General features: G+C 34.5%; 1 protein-coding gene across 2 annotated transcripts in view; it reads left to right on the forward strand.

The window, feature by feature from the left end:
• Positions 1 to 27,392, forward strand: part of GTF2A1 (general transcription factor IIA subunit 1) — a 43,617-nt gene extending 16,225 nt beyond the window's left edge. For both annotated transcript variants that reach the window (XM_004739123.3, XM_045071687.1), the window contains exons 5-9: positions 3,659 to 3,734; positions 4,403 to 4,536; positions 7,021 to 7,341; positions 12,518 to 12,607; positions 23,179 to 27,392. In XM_004739123.3, the coding sequence (XP_004739180.1) occupies positions 3,659 to 3,734; positions 4,403 to 4,536; positions 7,021 to 7,341; positions 12,518 to 12,607; positions 23,179 to 23,286 (729 nt within the window). In that variant the 3' untranslated portion in view covers positions 23,287 to 27,392. The remainder of the gene's footprint in view (positions 1 to 3,658; positions 3,735 to 4,402; positions 4,537 to 7,020; positions 7,342 to 12,517; positions 12,608 to 23,178) is intronic.
• The last annotated feature ends 585 nt before the right edge of the window (positions 27,393 to 27,977 follow it).

The following is a 27,977-nucleotide window of genomic DNA, read 5'->3' on the forward strand; positions in this document are numbered from 1 at the left end:
TGGAATCAGTTCTTCATAAATCACAAAATTCCAGTCTGTCATGGCATCACAAGAATTATTATCATTCAGAAAATTCTATTTCAAGTCTCAGGCCCAAATTTCTTTTTAACCTCCACTCTTTAAAATGCAAGTCTCACTGTAGGATCTGTATTGCAGTTGGTACTATTGAGACTGTTTCCTAAGGAATAACTTGTGTCCTTTTATTTTATTTTATTTTATTTTTTAAGATTTAGTTATTCATCTAAGAGAGAAGGAAGGAGAGAGCGTGTGCACATGCAAAGCAGGTGGCAGGGCAGAGGGAGAGGGGGCAGGCTCCCTGCTGAGTGCAGAGGCAGACGCTGAATTTGATCCCAGGACCCTGAGATCATGACCTGAGCTGAAATCAAGAATTGGCCACTTAATCCAGTGAGCCACCCAGGCGCCCTGACTTTTGTCCTTTTTAAAACAGAAAATTTTGTAGAATCACTTGGAGTAGGCCCCTCTGATTTCTAAGAATTTTTAGTGTTTGGAAGAAAATTTTGAATTAACATAGTGTTTAAAGAGACTAAGTCAAGGGATGCCTGGGTGGCTCAGTTGGTTAAGCAGCTGCCTTCGGCTCAGGTCATGATCCCAGCGTCCTGGGATCAAGTCCCACATTGGGCTCCTTGCTCCACGGGGAGCCTGCTTCTCCCTCTGACTCTGCCTTCCACTCTGTCTGCCTGTGCTCGCTTTCGCTCGCTCTCTCTCTGACAAATAAATAAATAAAATCTTTAAAAAAAAAAAAAGAAAAAGAGAGACTAAGTCAAAATTAGTGGCACGTCTCTTAGTTGTTTGTTATGTCTTGATTCTAAAGAGCATGTATTTAAATAGATCATACATCAGAAACATCTGTCAGTAAAAGGTGTTAGTAGCATTTATGTGTATTTTAGTATTTTAGTTGGTGTATCAGTGTTTATCCATGTATTTTATATGTTCTGAAATACAATCACTGTAGGCTCTTTACAAATAAAAGGGTTTTTTTTTGTTTTGTTTGTTCAAATTATTCCTGACTCAAAGATAACCATTTGATGAATGAGTTCCTTTTTTTAAAGAATAATTTAAATTCTAGTTAGTTAACATACAGTGTAATAGTGGTTTCTTGAGCAGAATTCAGTGATTCATCACTTAAATACAATACACAGTGCTCTTCAGAACAGTTGCCCTCCTTAATACCCATCGCCCATTTAGCTCATTCCCTGCTCACCTCCCTCTATCAGCCTTCAGTCTGTTCTCTTTTGTTAAGAGTCTCTGATGGCCTGTTTCTCTCTCTCCTTTTTGTCTTTTCCCTCTTCCATATGTTCATCTGTTCTCTTTTTTAGATTCCACATATGAGTGAGATCACAGAGTATTGGTCTTTCTCTGACTTATTTCACTTAATGTAATACACTTTAGCTCCATTCATGCATGTCATTGCAGATGGCAAGATTTTATTCTGGTTTTGATTTTTTTTTTTTTAAAGCTATGCATGCTTTGGAAATGAACATTGAAAAGTTACGTAATTTAATAAGAATGTAGGATAGTGATATATTAGGTAGACAGCTATTTCAGGGAACCTACAAAACAAATAGGACCTGACGTCAAACCAGTTTTACAGGTTCTCTTAATGAAATAATTGCTCTAATTCATTATTCATTTTAGGGCTATTTCATAAAATACAAGAAGAAATTTTTAGTAGGCATTTTTTGGTTTGTTTTTAAAGATTTTATTTATTTATTTGATAGAGAGATCACAAGTAGGCAGGCAGAGAAAGAGAGGGAAGTAGGCTCCCCACTGAGCAGAGCGCCCGATGTGGGGCTCTATCCCAGGACCCTGAGATCATGACCTGAGCTGAAGGCAGAGGCTTAACCCACTGAGCCACCCAGATGCCCCAGTAGGCATTGATAAAAGGTGTTTTGTGTATGGTGTGTCACTCAACAAATACTTACTGATAGTGTCTTGGATGTGCAGAGGTGTGAAGGTGGTTATTGTGTCATGTATGCCATGTAGAAACTACATTTCTCACTTTGCCAGTAGAGGGAGCCCTATTAATCTCATAAAATCTGAATATTAAAATTTCTGAATAGTATTTCTCAGTAGTAAGTGGTTGTTAATGTGGTCCTTAGACTTAGATTATCTTACATTTGCCTATATGGACAAGATTTATTTAAAATAAATGAAATGCAGAACTAGGATTTCATGAAGAAACCTGGTGGGGCTATAGCTGGATTCTGGGGTGTAGTGGGAATTGGAGGCTTTAGATGTAGAAACTAGGTAGGCCTATCAAATGGCAACAAGAAGCACATTTTCTTGGAATACCATATGTGAAGTCTATACTAGATAGTGTCATGAACCTACTTGCATATAATTTTCCAAGTATTGTTGAGATTCTCTGGCATTAATATCTTCAAAGCACAGTTAAATTTATTTCTCAAAGCTTGCCAAATAGAGATGTTTCTAGAAATGTATATGTTAGATTGGTATGTGAAGACTTGGTACCTGTAAAAAGATTGAAGGATGAGGGAGAAAAATTACCTCCATATGTAGTTATATTGAGATGCATGGAAATACTTTTGAGTACAGAATTTAAAAAAAAAAAAAAACAGTAAAAGAAAATGTGGTGTAACTCTTGGAGGAAAGGGGAGAGGAGAAGTCTCCAGAAGCAATAAATGAAAAATTTATCCTGGATTTAAAGAGATTCAGAGTACACCCATGTATATATATATTTTTAACTTAAATGTCAGATACTACCTTCATTTTAGAATGTAGAAATTAAAGTTGATGACTTTTCTTAAGATTTTTAGGTATTTTAAGTGTTAATTAAACTATTACTAATATGTTTCATCTAGGTAGAGTACCAGTATTGTCATCTTAGGGCATCATAGAATTGCTAGCTATATAAGCTCATCCTTCTGATATAAGGTTTCTTTTAGGCCTGTTCATTTTAGTATAAATTAAAAATATTAAGATTTCTAAAACAAAGATACTTAACATTTTGCTTCAAGTATGAACTTGAACAGTTTGGTTTGAACTGTATGGTCCATATATATGCAGGGTTTTTTTTGATAAATATGGTTATTTTCAATAAATAAGGTATATATTTTCTTCTAGCTTACTTTATTATAGAATACAGTATATAATACGTATATATATATCACGCAGAATAGGTTTTAATTGACCATTTATGTTATTGGTAAGGCTTCTGGTCAACAGTAGGCTATTTAACTTTTGGGAAGTCACAAGTCACATGTGGATTTTCACTTGTGTGAGGAGTTGATGCCCTTAGCCCCTGCATTGTTGAAGGGTCAGCTGTAATTGACAACAAGGAATTGGGAATAAGAAATAGAGTAGGAAAAGAAATAATGGAATGGATATTTTATATGTGGAATAGCACTATTAGTATGTGTGAGGTTTCCTTAGAACACATTCTTCAGGGGGAAAAAAACCCAATTATATTACTCTACTTTGTTGTTTGAAGTATTTAAGTAAGGCCTTTAAGCTAGGTGGTCTTCATTGTATCATTCTATAAAATGGGATTTAGTCTTGTTAAAACTTTTCATTTTAGTGTGTACTAAATGATAAACTTCAAACACTATGAAAATGTGCCAGAGATAAATTGAGGTACTGTTATGCACATATATGGTTTTGATTTTTTTTTTTTCAGAGTGCTGCTGCTACAGCTGCTACCTTGGCACTCCCTGCGGGTGTGACTCCTGTTCAGCAGATACTAACAAATTCAGGTAATGAGGAGTAATGGTACCATTATTTATATGTATAATTCAGAAAATTGTAACATCTAGTCTTCATTTTTGGCCTCATTGAAAGACAGAATCAATATTTCTTTTACCATTTGGCTTAGGTTGTTAAAAAAAGATTGAGTACTATAGCACATAAAATGATAATTACTACTGAGGATGCAGTAGAGAAGATGAAAATTGCACTTGAGCTTTTTTTTTTTTTTTTTTTTAAGATTTTATTTATTTATTTGACAGAGATCACAATCCTGATGCTTTGGCTCAAGATGTTAATGAACTATTATACTTTCATGTCTTTAGAGCTTTAAAAAGAAATAGCCCTTGAAACATCTGATCTTACTGCTTTTACACGACTCCTAACATGTTAGTAAAGATAATTTAAACTTCTAATCAACTTCCATAATCTGTTAAAACTTTATTGGAAAAGAGTTTTATAAGGATGGTAAGTAAGGAAAAAGATTTTAAGCAGCATACTTGAACATGGAGGGAACCTAGAGAAGGTGAGGATTATAGTTTACTGTGTATGGCAGCCCTTAGTTGTTAGACTTCTTGCCCAGCCATTTCTATGGCATTTTGACATTCTTTATGAATTCATTTGTTTTCAGATGGTCACTGCTAAAATGATAACTTGTAATACTTACCTTCTGCTTTAGGCCAGCTTCTTCAAGTAGTAAGAGCAGCCAATGGTGCCCAGTATATCTTTCAGCCTCAGCAGTCAGTGGTTCTCCAACAACAAGTTATACCACAAATGCAGCCTGGTGGAGTACAAGCTCCTGTTATACAACAGGTAATAGAATAGTAAGTTGTGATTACGATGTGGCTCTTTTTTCTTCTGTATGAATTCTGGTGGTTCTCTTTCCCTTTCCCATGGCTTTATCTATACGAATTCTTAGACTATTCTCCCAACGCTGTATGTCCTGTCATTGCAAATTCCTCCTATATACCTCACAGCTTAACTTACATTCAATATACTTAAGACTAAATTGTTGTTACCCCTGCTTATCTTTCATCATTCCCCGGGACATGCTTTTTTATCAGTGATACCACCCTCCATCCAGCCTCCTAAGCCTCTAAGTTATCTAGCATTCATTCAACAAGCATTTACTATGTGGCTGTGTATCAGAGTCTTTGCAAGGGATTGGAGATTTAGGAGTGAGCAAGGCAGACATGAATCCAGTTTCATGAAACTTATGCGTTTTTAATGTGCAAAGTATCATGAAGTCCTACCAATTCTTTTTTTTTTTTTTTTTTAAGATTTTATTTATTTATTTGACAGAGAGAAATCACAAGTAGATGGAGAGGCAGGCAGAGAGAGAGGGGGAAGCAGGCTCCCTGCTGAGCAGAGAGCCCGATGCGGGACTCGATCCCAGGACTCTGAGATCATGACCTGAGCCGAAGGCAGCGGCTTAACCCACTGAGCCACCCAGGCGCCCAGTCCTACCAATTCTTAATATTCCTTTTTTTCACACTGCAGTTTTAACATATTTGCAGTCCCTTGATGTTTGAAACTAGTTTTCTTTTCTCGGTCTCTCTCATCATGTTCTTAGTTCAAGCTTTCATAATTTCCCACTTAAAATACTTTTCTTATTCCCCCAGTAGTATATATACTATATGTAATGTTTGTGTGTGCGTGTGCATATTATCCTCTTAATTGATTTCCCTGACTCTTAAGCTTCCTTCCTAACTTGATACTCTGTATTTTCTAGTTCTCATTTTGAAAATTTCTCTTAGGCTTTTTCCAAGTCTAAAACTCAGCATGATTCATAGGATCTTTGTTTATTTATGGATCTGATTTTATTGATTTCTTCAGGTTTATTTCTTGCCATGCTTCCAGTTATCTTCTTCAGCTGCTGTTTAGATCAAAGTTAAATCTTTGTATCTACTTCTGTGCTGGGTGTTAAACTCTTGTACTATGAGGACAAAGAGGAAAGAGAAATAATTTATTTTCTTAAAGAATTTAGGTACTTTAAAAAAGAGACACATGAAAACATAATGTCCATATTATAGTGTGATGATAGTAGTAAGATCAGAGAAGCATTAATCTAGCCGATTTACAGCTTTCCAGATTTTCACTTGATGTTATTTTACTTAGAAAGCCCTTTGACCTTCCTTCTAGCAACTCCCTTTACTCTCTGCATCAGACAAAGCAATCAAATGGAAAAGCCTGGCTAATCTTCCAAGCACAAAAGAACTCAAGTATTACCTATTAAGAAGGCTTTATGCCCATACCTTAGCCCTCAAGCTGAATTTAGTCCAGTCTCCTGTGTTCTCATAATACCATATCATGTTTCTGTTATACCTTCTACCTTTTGAGTTGTATTACTGCTTTGTCTATTGCACCATTAATCTGTAAACTTCTTGAGGGAAATACTGTCTTATTTTGCACTCCTTGAACCTAAAGGCAAGTAATTGCCATTTACTGTTTTTTATTTATCACTAATGATTAATTTATTAATTTGTTAATACCTATGATTATATTTATTGTAAAAGATACAGTTAATATTTGTTAATGTGTTCTTTTTGAGTTATAGTTTACTTTAGAATTCTAGATGCAGAAGCAAAAAGGAACTTTAGAAATCATCTGATCTGGTGTGGTTGTATAGTTAGAATCAGTTGGAGAGCTTTGAATGATTAGATTTCATTTCATAGCAATTAAATCAGAATAGTTGGAGTGGGGCCCAAGTTCAGTATTTTTAAGCTACCAGGTGGTTGTAATTTGTAGCCAGGGTTGAGAACCATTGATCCTAATTTAACAGTGAAGTGACAAAAGCCAGAGGAGGTTAAATGACATGCCTTTGCTATATCTTGACCTGGGATCCTAGACAAAACTGGGGCCTAGGACCACATTTTCAGTGCAGTGTTCTCCACAGGGAGGCAGTGTAACATAATAATTAGCGCAGAATCAGAAAACTTGGGTTAAAATTTTGTGTCTCGGTGACTATGAACTTGGCAAGTTACTAAACTTGTCCATACATCAAAGAAATAAATTAATCATATGTGTAACTGTTGGCTTGGAATTTGCCAGGTATATAGCCAGTGCTCAATAAATACTTATTTTCAGAAAATCTTTTTTCCTTCAGAATTTTGAATGGTAAAGTGGAAGTGGGATCATTATACTCGTTTAACTCCCTTTTGTGCTTGGTTTTAACTGTATGAGATAAGGCCATTTTGGATGATTCTTTAGCATTTATGCCTAGTTCTGTGTGCCACAAAATGAAACTGAGCTACTTGGTCCTCTTACTAGTTTTACTATGGTTTTCTTTTGCCTTAGGTACTGGCCCCTCTTCCTGGAGGGATTTCACCACAGACAGGTGTCATCATTCAGCCACAACAAATCTTATTTACAGGAAATAAGACTCAAGTTATACCTACAACAGTGGCTGCACCTACACCGGCACAAGCACAGATAACTGCAACTGGCCAACAGCAACCACAGGCCCAGCCTGCACAAGCACAAGCCCCATTGGTGTTACAGGTTGATGGCACTGGGGATACATCATCTGAAGAAGATGAAGATGAAGAAGAAGACTATGATGATGATGAGGAGGAAGACAAAGAGAAAGATGGAGCTGAGGATGGGCAGGTAGAAGAAGTAAGTTTATAGTAAAAGACTTGAAATGAGAAACTACTCAATCATTTCTTTTACTTGGTGCCAAACTGATGAATTATATCCTATTTTTTCAGAGACTAATTAAGGTGTTATATAAATAGGATTTTAAATATAAAGTTAGATTGTTCTAACCTAATAAGGTTTTTAGGTGGTTCTGGTTGTATTTATCATCATAAAATACTGTTTCTTATAGCCAGTAATAAAATATAAATATATCATACTGAGTTGTATTTATAAAGGGGGTGGAGAGAAGAGTGTAAGTAATTGTAATTTTCTGGCTTATGCATTCATGATGTGATTGAAACATAAGACCTTGGCAGAGCAGATAAAATGAGCTTAATCTTCTGCTTCAATAATTAAAAAGGTATGGCACATCTGGGAAGTGAGGAGACTTGAAGAAAAAACTGAATGTCACAGACTTATTCATAACTTCCTTTTGGTCTGTATTCTATACTAGTTCTGTACATCACTTTACCTACTCCTAGTGTCTATCTGTGAGTTAAATAAACCATTGTTACTCATCTTTAGTTACATATTTCTAGAAGCTTATAAATATATCTTTGTTGTCCACAGTGTTCCTGCTTGGTTACTTGTGTTCAAGATATTTGTCTTAACCACAGTTTTCATTGTTCATTGCTTTCTGCAACTTAAGATGTAGTTTTATTTTAGGACAAAATTCTTTATATCTAATGTTTTTTTAAAAAATATTAAATGTTGAATAGATACCAATGAGTAAAAAATATTTTAACATAAAAATACCCTTATGTCCACATTTAGTTTAAAATACATTTAATGGCTTAGTCAGTTAAGGTCCTACTCTTGATTTCAGCTCAGGTCATGATCTCAGGGTCATGCCCTACATCAAGCTCCACGCTCAGCACAGTCTGCTTGAGATTCTCTCTCTCTCCATCTCCCTCTGCCCCTTCCGCCTGCTCACCAGTGCTAAATCAATCAATCAATCAATCAATCAATCTTTAAAAAATATATATCCATTATTAAAGTGTCCTGAGTACCTCTCTCTAACCTCCATCCTCTTCTTTCTGTTATCAGAGTAACCAGGCTCATGGATTTTTATCATTAACTTTTTTTTGTTTACCATCTATTAATATTCCTAAAGAGCATAGTGTTTAGTTTTGAATGCCCATTTATAACATAAATGGAGTAATTCTGTCTATTCTTCTACAAGTTGATTGCTCCCCCCCCCTCAGGGTGTTATTTCTGAGGTTCATCTAAGTTGTTGTATATACTGGTAATTATTTTCACTATTGAATATACCATAGTTGATTTGTCCATTTCTTTTCTGATGTGATGGGCATTAGGGTTGTTTCTATTTGTTTCCTCTTAAAGTTATAAAATATTTTGAAGTCATGACTTTTTTTTAAGTGTTACACCTAACCATTGAATTACTGGATTCTAAGGCATGCATGTTTTTAACTTTACAATAAAATGCCAAATTATACTAATATGTCTTCACCGATACTTGATATTGTCACGCTTCTTAATTTTTGCCAGTCTAATATGTAGAAAATGTGTTTCCTTTTAGTTTTAATTTGATTACTAATGAGATTTAGCATATTTGATTCTTTCATATTTTCTCTGTAGACAATCAAATAATTAAAAATGGCAGTTTTTCTTGCCTCATTGGCTTAGCCCTCTAGCACAATATTGATTAGAAATAGCAGGCAGCCTTATCTTGTTCTTAATTTTAAAAGAAACCCTTTCTGTGGTTCACTATTAAGTATAATGTTTATTATAGGCTTTTTATGGACATCTTTTATCTTCTATTCACATTAACTAAGAGCTTTGCTTTTTTAAATTCTAAGTGAATGTTGAATTTTGTTAAATAGTTTTTCTGCAATTGTTAATCATACAATTTCTTATCCTTAATCTGTTATCTAATAACTAGTTGCACTAATTGGTTTTCTACTTATAACCAGTTTTGTATTCGTTGGATAGCACAACTTGGTTATTCTTACCCTTTTTATGAATTGCTGAATTCACTTTGTTCAGGACTTTTTCATGGACATTCCTGTACTGTTTATGATTCTCTGTTCTCATACTCTTCTTGCTAGGTTTTCAGGTTTGTGATAGCATTATAAAATGAGTTCTGGTGAGTGTTCTGTCACACTTGGATTTCTTTTTTTTAAAAGATGTACTTAATTCTGTGAATATTGGTTAAAGCATACTGCTAAAATTATTTGATTCTAGTAATGTCCTTACTGTATTCAGGTATTGTTTCTTTTTGAGACAGTTTGGATAAGTTATATTTTTCTGGAGCTATGTCTGCAAATTTTTAAGTTAGCATAAAGTTAATGATAATTATGTTTTGGTACCAGAATCCTTTGTAGTCGTTTTCATTTTTATATTCTCATTTCTGATCTTGTGCCATCCTGCTCTTCTTTTGTTCAGTCTAGGCAGAGGTTATGTTGATTATTAATGCTTTTTAAGAATCAACTTTTAGCTTTAGTATATTTTTTTGTAGTTCATTCTTATTCTGAGTTAACTTTTGTTTGTAGAGTTATGATCTGTGTAACTAACGTATGCATCCTTTGAAATTGATTAGAACTTGCTTTATGTGGTCAGTGTTTGCATATGCTTCCTGTATATTTGAAAAAGACCTTTTCTGTAGCTGTTGGTTGTCTTCTATATGTATTACTAGAATTAGATTCTTTGGATAATCTATACCCTTACTGATATTTTTTGTGTGCTTACACCATTATCGATTAGTGAGGGAGATATGTTCACATCTCCTACTATGATGGTGTATTTCTTTGTTTTGTGGTCATTATGCTTTTTATATTTTGAACCTCAAAGTGGATGCATATTAGCTTAAACTTAAACACTTTGCAGTGAATTGAGCCATTTATGATTATATGCTATTTATCTCTAGTAATTTCTCTTTTTTTGCCCATATAGTTTGTTTTGTGTTATATTAGTGGAATCATACCAACTTTATTTCTGTTATAATAGCTCTTTTCATTTCAAATTTTTGGATCCCTAAGCTTTAGAAGTTGTGTCTTTTTTAATGTGGAATACTGCTATGTATGCTATCATCTTAAAAAAATCTTTACATGGGTTAAGACTATTCAATAGGAAAAGAATGATCTTATTAAATAAACGTAGCTTGGACAACTGAATATCCACATGCAAAACAGTGAAATTAGACCCCTGCCTTACACCTTACACAGAATTAACTCAAAATGGATCAAAGATCTTAAAGACCTAAAACTATAAAATTCTTAGAAGAAAATAGGGTAGAAGCTTCATAACACTGGGTTTGGAAATAGTTTCTTAAATATGACACCAAAGCACAGGTGATTAAAAAAACAACAGACTTAGTAGATTAAAAGCTTTTGTATATTCAAGGACAATATGCAGAAAGTTAAAAGACAGACTATAAAATAGAAAATATTTCAAATCCTCTATCTAACATGGGCTCAATATCCAGACTAGAAAACTTTTAAATTCAACAATAACTCTATTCCAAAGTGGGTAAAGGACTTTAATAGACATTAATCCAAGGAGAATATACAGGTAGACAATAAGCATGTGAATGGATGTTCAGCATCATTAGTTATTACAGGAATGCATATATCAAAGCCACAAAGAGATACCACTTCACATTTACCAGGATGGCTGTAATCAAAAGAGATAAAAAAAAGAAACAGATGTTGGTGAGCATGTGGAGAAATTGGGACTCTTTTGCATTGCTGGTGGAAATGGAAAATAGTGTAGCTGTTGTGGAAAATGGTTTGGCGTTTCCTCAAAATGTTAAGTGTAAAATTATCATATGACCCAGCAATTCTCCTAAGTATATGTATAAGAGAATTGAAAACTGTTATTCAAACAAAAGCTTGTACATGAATGTTCAAAATTGCTTACAAAATCCAAAAGATGTAAATAACCCAAATGTCTATCAGTTGATGGATGGATAAATTAAAATGTGATTTTTAATGGAGTATTATTTAGCTGTGAAAAGGAACAAAGTACCAGTTTATGCTACAACATGGATGAACCTCACACATTATAAATTAAAGAAACCATACATACCTCATGTTGTTATATGTGTATATTGTATGTTTGCATTTATATGAACTAGCCAGAGGTAAATATATAGTGATGGAAAGCAGATTAGTGGGGGGCTGGGGAGAGGTGGGGATGGGGGTTGAGCAACTGCTTAATGGTAAAGGAGATAACGTTCTGGAATTAGATAGTGATGATAATTACATTATGTACCAAGTATAACTGGTTGTATGCTCTAAAATGGAAAACATGGTGAATTTTATGTTATGTGAATTTTGCTTCAATAAATTGTTTTTATATTTACATTGGTGATACCTATTTTAAATTAAATATACATGTGTGTGAGGTATAAGCCTAGACTTAATATCTACTTGATTATTTTCCTTTACATTTTCTCTTTTTTCATTTTGTCTTACTCTCTTTTTCTGTTAACTAGAAATCTGAGTTACATCTTTGGTCTTCTCAAATAACTGAGGTCAGATTTAACATAGTTGGTCATTTTATGCTTTAGTAGGTCTTGGCCTTTAATTCTTTTTGGGATTGAGACCCCCTTCCATTTTACCCCTCCGACATGTATCCTTTTAATCTAAATGCCTTAGTTAGACTATAAGCCTCCCACAATCACCATCATAACGGTAGACATGCTAATATTATAAATAGAGTCTTAGTTCTCCACATAGAGAAAAGCCAGATTCCTAGCCTCTTTTATAATCCTTTTCCCCCCCCTCCAACTTTACCACTGTTTTCCCTTTTGCTCTGCTGCTGCTGTTGGTACATAGTACCATTATCTCATTAAACCTTCACATTTTCTTAGGTCCCCTTCTAGGTCTCTTAAACAGAGTAGTCTTGTGCTATTCTGAAAGAATGAAGGAGATAAACATCTTTTCAGACTTTAACATTAATGTAGCTTAACTTTTTATTTTTGATTTCTTGTTGGAATTTCAGTAAAATCGGCAAAATCTTAACACAGCTGATTAATAGTAAGTTTGATATAAATATATGTATGTATATGCTTCTGTCTGAACCTTCATTCTCCAAGAACATCAAGGTCATTATATTTTCCTTGAATATTAGAAGGGCCTTTTTCTAATAATACATGAAGTATAAATAAATACTCTTTATTTCTTATTTGTAGGAGCCCCTCAACAGTGAAGATGATGTGAGTGATGAGGAAGGACAGGAGCTCTTTGATACAGAAAATGTTGTTGTATGCCAATATGATAAGGTAAGGATTATATCAAGTTACTGACATTTTTTCCGTTGTAATTTCTTCCCTCAGTATCTTCTCTACCTTGTTCAAAAATTTGGGCAGTTAACAGATGCCTCTTACATTCAGTATAAACAGGGTGAATGTAGACATTGTTAAAATTTAGTAGATTATTTTAATAAAATGAGAAATTATGTGGCTTTACATTTGGAAAAAATGTTAAGAATGACATCGTGAGGAGAAGTAGGCTTCTTTGAATTTATACCATCTCCTAACTCGCTAGCAAAGTTAACAGTCACTTTAGGGTTGTCCTTTAACATTAATAACCCAGTAGAGTAACCAGTTTTTCCTTTATTTTTTATTTTTTATTTTTTTAAAGATTTTATTTATTTATTTGACAGAGAGAAATCACAAGTAGATGGAGAGGCAGGCAGAGAGAGAGGGAAGCAGGCTCCCTGCCGAGCAGAGAGCCCGATGCGGGACTCGATCCCAGGACCCTGAGATCATGACCTGAGCCGAAGGCAGCGGCTTAACCCACTGAGCCACCCAGGCGCCCCACCAGTTTTTCCTTTAGTTTCAACTGCCTCCAAACTAAACGGCTTTAATTGAATCCTGTCACTTTTTTATTACTAAGGAAAAAACTAGGGCAGTAAACAGGACTGCTAACTAACAAATATGTTTTTACTAAAAATCATTTTTAAAATTGTTTAGCTTTGCTGTATTTTTTATAGCCTCAGGTATTTTTAAACTAGATCTGTGAGAATTAACTGTTGAATTCTTGTTTTCCTAATTCTTCAAAAGGTTGCTACTTGCCAAGCGTTTTTTTGTTACAGTTATTAGCATTATTGTTGAAATTTTGTTAATTATTGAAACATTAATTCGGAATAAAATGATCTATGCTCATGAAATTTCTAATAAGTCCACAAATTATATTGCATTTATAATTTAATTTCAACAGTGGTTTTTACCAAATGAGGAAAACCTTAATAGAAGCAATTGGGCTTTTGTTTATAAGCATACTCATTCACTAAACAAATACTTACTAAGTGTCTGCATACGCCAGGCACTGGAGCTGTAGTCATGATCATGCAAAATTGTGCCTTGCATGAGTTTCCTTTATAAGTAATGAAAATTTTACATTTGTGTTGCTTTTATAGAAATGAATCTTATAAGTAGTCATCCTTACTGCATATGAATAGCCATACTTACTGGAAACATATATGGAGGGAAATGTCAAAACAGTTTTATCATTTTGAAATGAAAAGGAGAAATAAAGCCAGTTACTTGCAGTGAGATTACAGAATAAAGCAGTGAAGTCATTCATAAACAGAATTATCAGGGCATTTGCTTTTGTACTGTGTGACTTTTGGGTGAGCATTCTTAATTACACCAGGGACATTATAATAAATGTAATTTTTTTTTTAAGATTTTTATTTATTTGACAGAGATCACAAGTAGGCAGAGGCAGGCAGAGAGAGAAATGGGGAAGCAGGCTCCCTGCTGAGTAGAGAGCCCAATGCGGGGCTCGATCCCAGGACCCTGGGATCAGGACTTGAGCTGAAGACAGAGGCTTTAACCCACTGAGCCACCCAGGCTCCCCAATAAATGTAATTTTTTGTTATTGTGTAGTGGAAGAGTATTAGTGTTAAAATAGTTAGGAAAATACCTTATATTGTCAGGAAATCTCAAAGAGACCTCATGTAACCAAATTAGAACACAGTTTCATGATGAGAAGATGTCAGATTTATCAGGCAGTAGAGTCCTTTACCTTAGCTAGACTGAAGAATATACTTCTAAGTATTTTCATAATGTAAGAATGGTTGTATTCTCTGGTACAAATTGTACATACAATATTTTAAATGTTAAAATTAGTTGGTTTTGCTCCTAGAGACAATTTAATGTTTGAGACAGAAATTGAAAATAGCTTTAAGTAGTGTGTTGAGCAATAAACAATTTTAAAGTTTACAAAGATCTAATTTTTAGAATCAAATGAGTTCTTGAGGGCTTGGCCTGATGTTTTAGTCAATAATAAAGAATGCTAGTGTTCTATGAATGATTAAAATGGGGTTGGAAGTGGTTTGAGCCAACTTGAATTTTAGGATTTTATTTTTGAAGACTAAACTTTAGAATTTCAACGAGTCAATTTTAGAAACTTATAGAAAGAATAATGAAGTTTATGTTGCCAATCAAATAAAAATTATAGTTAAACCTAATAATAAAGCAGAGTTCTCCCTTATTATGATAGATAAGTACTGATGGCATCAGGTGTTGAGGCTTCAGTCTTATTTATTGGCAATTTTACTTAATATGTTTGTCATTAGGAAATTTAAGGGCCTTTTCTTTTGAAGTGCTGAGTATACAGACTGTTTGATCCTGAAGCTTTTAGCTTGTTGCTTTTAGCAAGTTGTCAATACAGAAGAATGTGATCAGTGTCTTTACTTGTCTGGGGAATTTCTTTTTCCTGGCTTCTCATCACTTTTTTGCTTATATAATCCTGTTGTCTTTCAAGTTGCAGTCACTCAGTTCATGCTGGAAATAAATTTGCCCACTTTTGGATAGTTCCTACTTTCTTCCTAGAGAGTCAGAGAAAAAAAGGAGACGGAAGTCTTTTCATTCAATAAATAGAATGTCTTTGGTGTACCAGGATGCTGTGCTAGGAGGTTGAGAAACACTAGTAAACAAATTAAAGCAATCCTTGCCATTGGGAAGTTTAGTTAAGGGAGATGGATGCTAAAATGTAATAAATAAATAATTGTGGTATGTTAGAAGCTGATAATTGGTAGGAAAGGATTCAGGTTAGAGTTTTTAAAAGGTTAGAAGGTTAGTCTTGTTAAATCTTTTGAATGGATGACATTTGAACAAAGCCTTGAGGAGAGTTAGCCTTGTCATTATCTGGTAACAAAGCCTAGCTGTTGTGTGTGAGCAGTGGCATGGAGGTGAGAGTGGTTGGACTGGGGTTGCAGGGGAAGGGGTATAGTTAGTAGATTAAGTCAGAGGTAAGTGGGGCAGGTGTATGAAAGTTTGTGAGGACATGGCCTCTTATGAGCAAATTGGAGGGTTTCAAATAGATGTAGTGTCACTTACATTTTAATTCTAAAAAGATTACCTTGCCTACTTTGGTGAGAGTGGACTGTGCCGAGGAAGCAGAGTTGAGACAAGAAGACTAAGATACTGTGGTAGTCCAAATGAGAGATAATGGTGACTTAGGCTAGGGGGATAGTACTCAAAGTGGTGAGAAGCGCTGAATCTTGGATGTGTTTTGAAGGAAGAGTGAGCAGGATTTTCTGACTCTTCTTGATAAGTGGTAGAAAAGAAAAAGAGGAATCAAGAATGATTCCAGGATTTTTTGATGAGGAACCAGGAGGAAGAATGGAGATGCCATCAACTCAGATGGGAAAGACTGAAGATGGAGCATGTTTGGGTGAGGAGAGTGATTAGTTCTGAGCATGATAAGTCTCAGACTTGAATATCCAACAGATATTCAAATCATTGGATTTAAATATTCAAATCATTCATCTGTTGGATATTCAAATCATTCATCTTAAGATGTTAGGTTTAACATCTTATCTACATAGTGTATTCTTAGACCAGAAATACAAGACCACTTAACATGAGAGTTTCTGCCGTAACTGCTATTTTAACTTTATTTTGCTCTATTTTCTTGTAATAAAAAGACAAATGTGATAAATATTAAATGTGTATATAGCTTAATTCAGTGATGTAGAGGAAAAGTTTGGGAGTAGTTTTCAAATACATTAAGTGTATGATTTTCTTCCTTTCTTCTTCTTCTTCTTTTTTTTTTTTTAAATTAAGCCCAGAAGATAGAGCTAGGATCAGTGAGTGGAAGCTTGGAGGAAGCAGATTTCAATAAGGGGTAAAGTATGAAAGACTTAGAATAGGCCCAGAGTGGAATAACTTAATTTGCAATTCTTTGTCCCCCGTGTCTAATCATACTGAAGCAGAAATTGAATGACAGCTTGCCAAGAATATGCCATGGAGATGTTTGTATTGGGAGGGTAGACCATGGAATTTTATGCAAGGATGTTCAGACAATATCTATCATAGTGAGCATTTTTGGATTTTTATATGAAATGGCCTGATTTAGTCAAAAGTGTCTTGTGTTTGAGAATCATGTTTGCCACTTACTTACTAGCAAAATATTCCTGGTCAGTTCATTGAACCTCTCTAAGCTATGATTATCTTTTTTTGAAAATAAAAGCTGCTTGATTTTGAAGTCCCTTTAGATCAGAGAAGAGGGAGAACCATGGGTCCTTCTTGGAAAATAGGGAGCTTAAGCTGAAAATTGAATGATGCAAGGGATTTATCGGGAAAGGGAAGAAAGGTCATTTCAGTTGATTAAGTTTTTTTTTTTTTTAAGATTTATTTATTTATTTGACAGACAGAGATCACAAGTAGGCACAGAGGCAGACAGAGAGAGAGGAGGAAGCAGGCTCCCTGCTGAGCAGAGAGCCCGATTCAGGGCTCCATCCCAGGACCCTGGGATCATGACTTGAGCCGAAAGCAGAGACTTTAACCCACTGAGCCACCCAGGCACCCCAGTTGATTAACTTTTATAACTCCTTTTCTCCTTCAGTCTATGAATTGCAAACAACTAAAAACTATAAATGAAGGTAAGGAGGGGAGTGCCCAGGATCTGGTGCTATTTGAACACTGCCCTTACCCTTTTGGCATAATTGCAGATGGACATAGTTTTTGAAATCTGTAAGTGACCAGATGATCAGCATTCCCTCAGATGTATTTGTTAAATACTGCCACATATAATGTTCCATGTTAGGTCTTGAGGAAACTATAAGCGGTTTTACTTTGATAGAAGAAATTCTTCATATTTGTATATACTTAGAAATGATACTAGAAATGTGTTTGGGAATGACACTGAAAATTATTAGGGGAGACTACTTTTAGCTGATGTGATTAAGGAACGCTTTGAGAAGAACACAGCAGTGTTTTTGAGGTGGATCCTGAAGTAGGAATTGAATTTGTAGAAATGGGATACTTCTTTTGATTGAAATACAGTCTTTGAGGAATGTGGAAGTAGGAAATAAGCTTGGAAGGTGAGTTATTACCAGGTCATTTAGAAATAGAAATAGTTAAGTGGAGATGATTGGTTAGAACTGTGCTTGTGGCACCAGTATTTATAAGCAGATTGGAAGAAAGTTGAACGTGAAGCCTGGAGTTGGAAAGTTACTGTAATAAATCAGGTAACAAGAGGCTATTGATGTGGTAAACTAGAAGATAATTTGGTGGCCATCGAGAAAACAGTTGCCAGATGTTCTGTAGACAACTAAAGTAGAATTAGAGATAAAGTAATTAGAGGTTAGAAATACTAATATTAGTATGGATATTAATACTGTTTGACCATAGTATCAGAAGAGTTAGCAATATGGAAATTGTTACTCTGTGTGAGGAAGAGAATGGTTGTAAACATGATTCCAGTATTGAGGATAGTGTCCCAGTAGTCTAGATAAGAATGAAGAAAAGCCCAAGGTTACATGGTGTAGATATAAAAGGAGTTACAGAGAAAAGGCAAAACCGTGGTCTAGAAGCATCAGAGAAAACAAAGGTTATCCTATTTTAAAAGTTTGCTAGTAGAAAATTTCCTGTGGAAAAAGGGACACATGTATATATAAAGCTGGCAAAGATAAGATACTTAGCAGAGAAATTTGTTATTAATGAATACAAGTATTAAGAGCTGTAAAATAATATTAATTGTAGATATATTTATTTCTTTAAAAACTCACCTAATGAGTGAATAGGCTGGTGGTTTGGTGTTTTTTGTTTTTGTTTTTTTCAGATTATTTTTTTTTTAAAGATTTTATTTATTTATCTGACAGACACAGATCACAAGTAGGCAGAGAGGCAGGCAGAGAGAGAGAGAGAGAGGAGGAAGCAGGCTCCCTGCTGAGCAGAGAGCCCGATACGGGACTCGATCCCAGGACCCTGAGATCATGACCCGAGCCGAAGGCAGCGGCTTAACCCACTGAGCCACCCAGGCGCCCTGTTTTTTTCAGATTTTACTTTATTAAGAAACCAGTTTGGGGGCACCTTGGTGGCTCAGTTGGTTGTTTCTTCCTTTCGGTTCAGGTCATGATCCCAAAGTCCTAGGATTGAGCCCCGAATCAGGCTCCCTGTTAAATGGCGATCCCGCTTCTTCTCTCTCTCCCTCTGCCTGCTGCTCTCCTTGGTTGTGTGTGCGCGTGCGCGCGCTCTCTCTCTGTCTCTCTCTCTCTCTCTCTATCAGTCAGTCAATCTTGGGGGGAAAAAAAAGGTCACACCAGTTTGGCCAGCCACAATGGTATGAAACTAGAAATCTATTACAAGAAAAAAATTGGGACATTCACAGATATTTGGAGATTAAACAGCATGCTACTCTACAATCATTGAGTGAAAGAAGAAATCAAAAGAGGAAAACAAATCTTGAGACAAATGAAAATGGAAATAGAGCATACCAAAACTCATAAGATGTAGTAAAAGCGCTCTTAGGAGGGAATAGAGATAAATGCCTATGTCAAGAAACAAGAAATATCAGCCTAATTTTATATCTCAGAGAACTAGAAAAAGAACAAATGAAGTTCAAAGTTAGTAGAAGAGAGGACATAAAGATCAGAGTGAAGATAAATGAAATAGAGACTAAAAAGATAATAGAGAAGATCAGTGAAACTAAGAGCTGGTTCTTTGAAAAGAAAAAGAAAATTGACATACCTCTAGTTAGACTCACCAAGAAAAAAAAAGGTTAAGACTCAAAATCAGGTGAAAAGGAGTTGTTATAACATATCACAAAAATACAAAGAATCACAAGACAACTGTGAACAGTTATACGCCAAGAAATTGGACAACCTAGAAGAAATGGATAAATTCCTAATAAAAGCCTTCCAGCACACCATCATGAAACCAGATAGTTTTTAGTGAACTCTAAGAGGATAAAGAAGAAATTCTTCAAGAAGAATTAATACTAGTCCTTCTCAAACTTTTCCAAAAAATAGAAGAGGTGGGAATACTTCTAAACTCCTTTTATAAGGTCAGTATTAAACCTGACACCTAAACCAGAGAAAGACACCACAAGGAAAGAAAATCAGAAGGCCAATATTCCTGATGAACACAGTTGCCAAAATCCTCAACAAAACATTAGCAAACTGAATTCAGCTATAAATATGTTAAGATGATCATACACCATGACCATGACGAAGTGGAATTTGTTTCAGGGGATCTAAGGATGATTCAGCATACACAAATCAATGTGGCAACTGACCCCATTAACAAAATGAAGGATAAAAACCTTATGATAATCTCAGTAGATGCCGAAAAAGCATATGGCAGAATTCAGCATCCGTTTATGATAAAAACTCAAAAAAGTATCAGAAGGAACGTATATACCTCGACATAATAAAGGACATACATGACAAAGCTACAAGTAACACAGTCAAAGAAGAAAAGCTGAAAGCTTTTCCTCTGAGATCGGGAACAAGACAAGAATGCTTATTCTTGCCATTTTCAACATGGTATTAGAAATTCTTTTTTTTTAATTAAATTTTTTATTTTTTATAAACATATAACATATTTTTATCCCCTGGGGTACAGGTATGTGAATCACCAGGTTTACATACTTGACAGCACTCACCATAGCACATACCCTCCCCAATGTCCATAACCCTACCCCCCTTCCCCCAACCCCTTTTCCCCCAGCAACCCTCAGTTTGTTTTGTGAGATTAAGAGTCACTTATGCTTTGTTTCCCTCCCAATCCTATCTTGTTTCATTTATTCTTCTACCCCCTTAACCCCCCCCTGTAGCATCTCCACTTCCTCATATCAGGGAGATCATATAATAGTTGTCTTTCTCCGCTTATTTCGCTAAGCATGATACCCTCTAGTTCCACCCATGTCATCGCAAATGGCAAGATTTCATTTCTTTTGATGGCTGCATAGTATTCCATTGTGTAATGGTATTAGAAATTCTAGCCAGAACAGTTATGCAAGAAAAAGAAATAAAAAGCATCCAAATTAAATTATAAAGGAAGAAGTAAAACTGTCACTATTTATGGAAGACCAAGTATTACATACAGAAGATCCTGAAGACTACCAAAAAACTGTTAAGTAATAAACAAATACAATAAAATTGGAGGATACAAAATCAGTATACAAAATATGTTGCATTTCTATATGCTGATAAACAATCAGAAGGGGAAGTTAATTCCATTTATTGTATCAAAAAGAATAAAATGCCTTGGAATAAATTTAACCAAGCAGATGAAACATGTGTGCAATGAAAACTTAAGATATTGATGAAGGAAATTGAAGAAGAAACAAATGGAAAAATATTTTGTGTTCATTGATTGAAAGAATTAATATTGTTAAAGTGTCCATACTACTTAAAGTGTTAAACAGATTCAGCATTTTCAGTGTAATCCCTATCAAAATGTCAGTGGCATTTTTCACAGAACTGGAACAAATAATTCCAAAATTCAAAAGACCCTGAATAGCCAAAGCAATCTTAAGAGAGAGAGGCATCATGCTTTCTGATTTTATACTACATTACAAAGCTGTAAGAATCAAAACAGTATGTATTAGCATAATGTCAGACATGCAGATCCATGGAACAGAAAAGAACCCAGAAATGTTCCCAGACATATGTATTCAATTGATTTACAACAAAGGAGCTAAGAATATACAATGGAAACAACAATCATTTCAATAAGTGGTTTTGGGAAAACTGGACAATCACATGCAAAGCAATGAAACTAGACCACTATCTTATGACATACACAAAAGTCAACTCAAGATGGAGTAAAGACTTTTTTTTTTAAAGATTTTATTTATTTATTTGACAGAGATCACAAGTAGTCAAAGAGGCAGACAAAGTGGGGGAGGCGGGGAAGCAGGCTTCCTGCTGAGCAGAGAACCCGCTGCAGGGCTCCATCCCAGGATCCTGGGATCATGACCTGAGCAGAAGGCAGAGGCTTAACCCACTGAGCCACCCAGGTGCCGCCTGGATTAAAGACTTTAATGTAAGATCTGAAACCATGGGGCTCCCGGGTGGCTCAGTTGTTAGGTGTCTGCCTTGGGCTCAGGTTGTGATGCCAGGGTCCTGAGATTTAGTCCTGCATTGGGCTCCCTGCTCGGGGGGGACCTCCTTCTCCCTATCCCACCCCCCAGTTTACGTTCCCTCTCTCGTTTCTCTGTCAAATAAATAAAACCTTAAAAAAAAAAAAAATCTGAAACCATAAAAGTAGAAGAAAACAGGGATTAAGCTCCTTGGCATGGGTCTTGGTCATAATTTTTTTAGATTTGGCACCAAAAGCAAAGGCAACACAAGCAAAAATAAACAGGACTACATTAAACTATAAAGCTTCTGCGCAGCAAAGGGGACCATCAACCTACGGAAATAGAAAATGAAAAGGCAACCTACGGAATAGAAAATATTTGCAAATCACATATCTGATAAGGAGTAAATAGCCAAAATGTATGGAGAACTCATACAACACAATAGCAAATAAGCAATTCAGTTTAAAAAATGGGCAGAACTGAACATTTTCCAAAGAAGACATAAAATAGCCAACAGGTACATGAAAAGGTACTCAACATTACTGTTTGTTAGGAAAATACAAATTAGAACCACAATAAAATATCAGCTCATACCTGTCAGAATGACTGTTCCCCCCAAAATAAGAAGTTAACAAGTGTTACATATGGTTGTAGAGAAGTGGAAGCCCTTAGACACTTTTGGTAGGAATGTAAATTTGTATAGCCACTGTGGAAACCTGTGTGGAGTTTCCTTGAAAATCCAAAATAGAACTACCATATAATTCAGTAATTCTGCTTTCTTAATGGTTATTCAAAGGAGAACACTAACTCTGAAAGATTTCTGCCCTCCCATGTTCATTGCAGCATTATTTACCATAGCCAAGACATGGAGGCAACCTAAGGTCCATTAGTGGATGAATGATAAAGAAAATGTGATATATATTTATATACACATGATGTAATATTCAGCCATAAAAAAGAAAGCAAGCTTGTCATCTGTGACAACATGGGTGGACCTTGAGGCATTATTCTAAGTGGAACAGGAGAAAGAAAGACAAATATCATACGACCTTACTTTTGTATGTGAATTCTACAATAAACCAGGCCAAAAAAACCAAAAACAATGAAGCAAAAACCAAACTCATAGACACAGAGAACAGATTGGTGGTTATTAGAGTCCAGAGGGTAGATTGGGGCAAATGTGTGAAGGGGGTCAAAGGTATAAACTTGGAAGTTATAAAATAAGTTATAGGGATGTGATACACAGCATAATGACTATAGTTAATGACATGTTATATACTGGAAATTCTCATCACAAGAAAAAAATTTGTAACTGTATTATGGTGATAGTTATTAACTGGACTTATGATCATTTTGTAATATATATAAATACTGAATCGTGCTGCTATAACTAATGTTACATGTCAATTATCAATTAAAAGAATATAAATGTAGTAATGTATAAGACAGATTTTTTTGGTGTATTAATGGGTTTTTTTGTTTGCTTTGTCTTTTGAATGTATCTTTTACATTCTTTTTTTTATTTATTTAGATACACAGAAGTAAAAACAAGTGGAAATTTCATCTCAAGGATGGCATTATGAATCTTAATGGAAGAGATTATATATTTTCCAAAGCCATTGGAGATGCAGAATGGTGAAGAGTTGGTTCTTTTCTTTTATAAATAAAACAAAGAAACTTAAAAAAAATTAAAGTGGACAGTTTGAAACTTGGGACATACACCAACCAAAACTTAACTTCTGCATGTCAGAAAAGTGCAGTAGAATCAAAGCTACTGGAACAAAGAGACCTTGACAACATAGACACTACTAACTGGCAAGCCATGGAACTGTAGCACCTGGGGTTGTTGGGGTGGGGGAGGTTGGGGTTTTGGAAAACCATAACTGTTGATTTTAAATACAGGTACCTGCCACCAGTAATTAGCATGTAAAGCTTTGTCTATATTCCTTCCTTCAACTTGGGTTCAATCAGAAGAAACTTGGAACGAACTGAAGAAAATTCCCTTTTGATAGATTGAACTGAAACTGCGTATCGTATGTGGTTATATTTGGTAAAAATTGCGTGTGATCTTTTTACAAAAGGGTAAGAATTATGGTGTTGAATTTTATCACTTGTATAAGGAAACAACTTAGAACTCTCATTATAGGTCTTAAATATTTTTACTAGCTATTCTCCCTCAGTAATATATACCTCTTCTTCCCTGCTTTATGAAACATCTCTTTAAGAGTTAAAGGAAGTAATCAGTAATCACAGTTTGGAGACAATTTGACCCAGGAATGGTTATTTATTTTAATTAGGTTTTGTACTCATTAAATATAACTTAATTTAAAGACTTGGGCCTCATTGAGTTAAACAGAATTAAAATGACAACTTTGGTTTCCTTACCAAAAATGCTTGTTTCTTTTAGTCCCATTCCTTATGAAGAAACCCCAGGATGGCTCCTCAGGAATACAGTTTTATTTCACAGAGGTACCATCTAGCTGAAATTACATACATAAGAATAGATACAGATTTTTTCCTGTTGGGCTGAAGTATATGCTTATATATGTGTTTAATCTTTAAGCTAAACAGACATTCAGATAACATTCTGTGCATTGACTGAAGCAGTGGGTAGTGAGGACCTGGATTTTTTTTAAAACAGTTTAGTAATTATAAAAGTTTCTTGTGTTTACTAGTGAAGAATTTAAAAACTATTCTAATTGAACAAATTTTTTTAATTGCAACTTGGTAATTTGAGGGAGAAATTTTGGGGTTAAAGGGGGTGGGCCACTAAGTACATATTTACCTCTCTTTCATTTGGTGGCCCTTCCAGGCCATTGGTAATGTAGGCATGGGCTCCAGTTTGCACATCGAGAAGAAAGCATAGAAATTTGACTTGTATATTAAGAATAATAGAAATGTAATATGTATATTAAGAATGCACAGCTCTGTATTCTGTAAGAGCCTCTAAAGAACAATATGGCAGTGCTGTGTTCTGTATGAACTAGTTGCCTGGGAGAACTGTAGGAACACTTCATCTGTGTTTTCTTATAACTGATTCTTTTTCATGGTCTATCTTGACAAAATTAACGTGTGTTTAAGATACTTGTACATTGCTTTTTTTTTTTTTTTAAAGTCTTCCATTTTTGTCTTCCTTTTATTTGCCTTTGGTATTTCCAGAAATAACAGAAACACTTTACATTGCAAAGAAAAACTGTGAGCTGTTATATGTTGTTTTTTTTTAACAGAAATCTTTAAACTTCTTAAAAAGGCTAATTTTTTTTTTTTTCCCTACTTCCCACCCCACATAGCAACTTGGTCCCTTTAACTTATGTTCTGAACTTTGGTGTAAATGATGGTTTCTAGCATGCTAGTAGTTAGGTTTTATTTAGATACCATTAACTGGTGTAATACGGTTTTATTTTTTACTATATTAATTTAGTTTTTTTGGAGGGGAGGTTTGTTTGTTTACCCCACTACTCAAAGCACACACAGGTTTTTTGTTTGTTTTTGTTAATGAATCTGGGAGAAGAGAAGGGAGGGAGTGAAATCACAGAAGTCCTGTTTTTCAGTTGTCCTTCAGTTAGTTGCTAATAGGTTTGTATTTACCCAATGAAGAAGTCAACCACCTGAACTACCTATAAAAGTTTAGCAGTGCTGCAATGTTGATTGAAACCCTTTGGCTTGTTGTAGTTCTTCTGCTACTGAACCTTGAATTACTATATGATACACAGCTCATGTTTTGGGCCTTCTATGTAGACAAACATTTGTATTCATAGTAGAATTGTATACAGGCCTGTTTTTATAACGTTATTTTCAAACATGAACAACCACTGCTTTCAGAGTGACTCACTAGGGTTATTTTGAAGCAGGAAATAATCATTTGTATTTGCACCTGTGTATTGCATATTAATTATGGCATACTTGGCAAATGCTTTTCTTTTACCTGTGAAAATTCTGAAAACCGGTCCAAACAACACTGCATACCAAATTGTGCTCTTAATATATTACTGCATCGTGTTCCTTTTTAATCAGATAGAATGTTTTGGTTTTATTATAGTGGCTTGCTATAAGAATGCCACTTGCTTATCTTTTACTGTACTTGAATTCTTAATCATGCTTTTACATTGTATTTAACAAATCATTTCATTAGGTTCTATAAAATGTCATTCCTTTGAAAAAGGCAAGGATTCCCACTTTCAGAATTTTAAAATAAAAATAACATGTTTATTCAAAGAGGGAAAATAGTTCAGACTTGGTATTATGAAAATAAGTAAAGGTTTCAGAAGAGAATTTGTTGAGATTTGCACAGATGGTGATGGCACCTTTTACTACAAAAAAAAAAAAAGATTAATGTTAGCAGTGCTAAGGAAAATTTACACAAAATTACTAGGTAAAGTGTGGAAATGTGTGCCTTTCAGTATATGTACTCTTTTTTGGTGGTCGTTTGGATAATCAGACCATTTGAATTGCCTGAGAGCACATTTAATTTCTGTGGAGAGCCACATTTGGCTACAACAACTTTAATGTGCAATTAGTTCCTAGAGTAAAATGTCTGTTATATGAGGGGGATCTTTATATTGGGCTTTTATATTTTTTAAATGTTCACATTTCTTTCTGTTAATTAAATGTCATCATATCACATATTGTTGCCTCTCTTAAAATCAAAGCCACCTTGATGTTATTCTTAGGAATATATCAGGATCTGTGTGGTGTGTATAGTGATTAAAATATGTTCTTGAAGAGCATATTCTAATAGATTTTGGTTTTAGCAAGAACATAAAAATATAATAGCTTTTGTATAAAGATTTTCTTTTGCTATATTGAAAATCAAAGATTTGGTTTTCTTTTTTTCTGGCTTTTATGGAGGAATAGAAAAGGGTTGTCTCCCTCTAAGTAATTTTTGGTTACCTTATAGCAATAATGTCAGCATTCTTTTCAAAAGGTAAATATGCCTTGTACAGGAAAACACATAATTTCCTCTTGGGAGTTCCCTTTATAACTTAGCATTTTCTTCCACTTGAGAAAATTCCTATATTTTCAGATTACTTCATCTTGAACTTTTTGAACTTTTGTGCAATGGAATATTTTATTGATCCATCTTTGTACATTTTCATTTGATTTCATGTCTGTTTGCCATCTATCTGTCTGAGTCAGCTATTTCAGATTTTGAATTCATTGGTTAAAACATAGTTGCTTAAATAGTTCCTCATGAGTTTATATTAAATAGTTTTGCATTTTAATCTATTATGCTATGGAAATTATTCTGAAGTTTATAATTCCCTTTTTAAACCTGCCTTAGCCTATCTTTTGTCATTTTTTATGATTTAAGGAAGAACATACCGAACTTAATATTTGTGATTATTTTGAGGAACAAGAGAAATGTTTTTCTTCTCTTAAGGGAAGAACTGCTTTGAATTAGTAACTACTATTTTAGTCAAGTTTCCTTAAATCGGTCCAGTATGTGTCAGGGCTACAATTTTGGGGGAGGGGCTAATCCTTTCGCTGTTCTGAGCTACTATTGTCAACTGCTGTTGTACATACTGTTATGTGTAAGGGCGTAAATATATTTATTATGTTTGTAAAATTCATTCTGTACAATTGCAGATCAAGGTTGCTCTTCTGTGATATACAGGATATTATGTTTTAAAGACCATCTTGGAATACAATTAGAGAACTTAGTATTTTGATGTACTAAGACCTATTTTAAGTTTAATATTTTACCTTTGCAAAAACTTTAATTAAAGATGTTATTTAAAAAAGTAATGTTGCTTGCTTTGCTTACTAGTGTATAAGACTGTTATATAGATAACTAATAAAACTATACAGTTTAGAAAGGAAATTGCTTTTACATTGTTAAGTTCCACTTCACAAAAGAAAAGGGTATCATTAAATCCTCTACCTGCAAAATAAATAGGGTGAGATGTAAATCTAAATATTAAACTGTTACAAGTTCTTAGTAGCTTTTAAGAAGAATTAGTTGTATTTTCCAGGCACACAGGATTTTAAATTGGGCTAAGTTCACACCAAAAAAATGTAACTAAAAATTGATATAATTAACATATTGTAATAAAGGAATAATTCTACTCCAAAGTATAGGATACTTAGAATAAAATTATTTGAGGGCATATTTTAATTACTGTTTGGCTAAATCTTTAACTTAGTTCAGAGTCTGTAAGTAATTGCATAAGAGGAGAACTGGATTATTGAGGTTTTTATTACATATATATTTTATTTTAGAAGGTGTTATTTTAGAAGGTGTTAATTAGGTATTTTAATTTTATAGTTAATTCAAATGAATTATTAAGGAGGGTTTTTTTGTAATTTTTTTATCCTGTTACTACTTTACCT

The sequence above is a fragment of the Mustela putorius genome, unplaced genomic scaffold, assembly GCF_011764305.1.
Source record: "Mustela putorius furo isolate JIRA1106 unplaced genomic scaffold, ASM1176430v1.1 tig00000129_pilon_pilon_pilon, whole genome shotgun sequence".
In the NCBI taxonomy this organism is placed as follows: domain Eukaryota; kingdom Metazoa; phylum Chordata; class Mammalia; order Carnivora; family Mustelidae; genus Mustela; species Mustela putorius.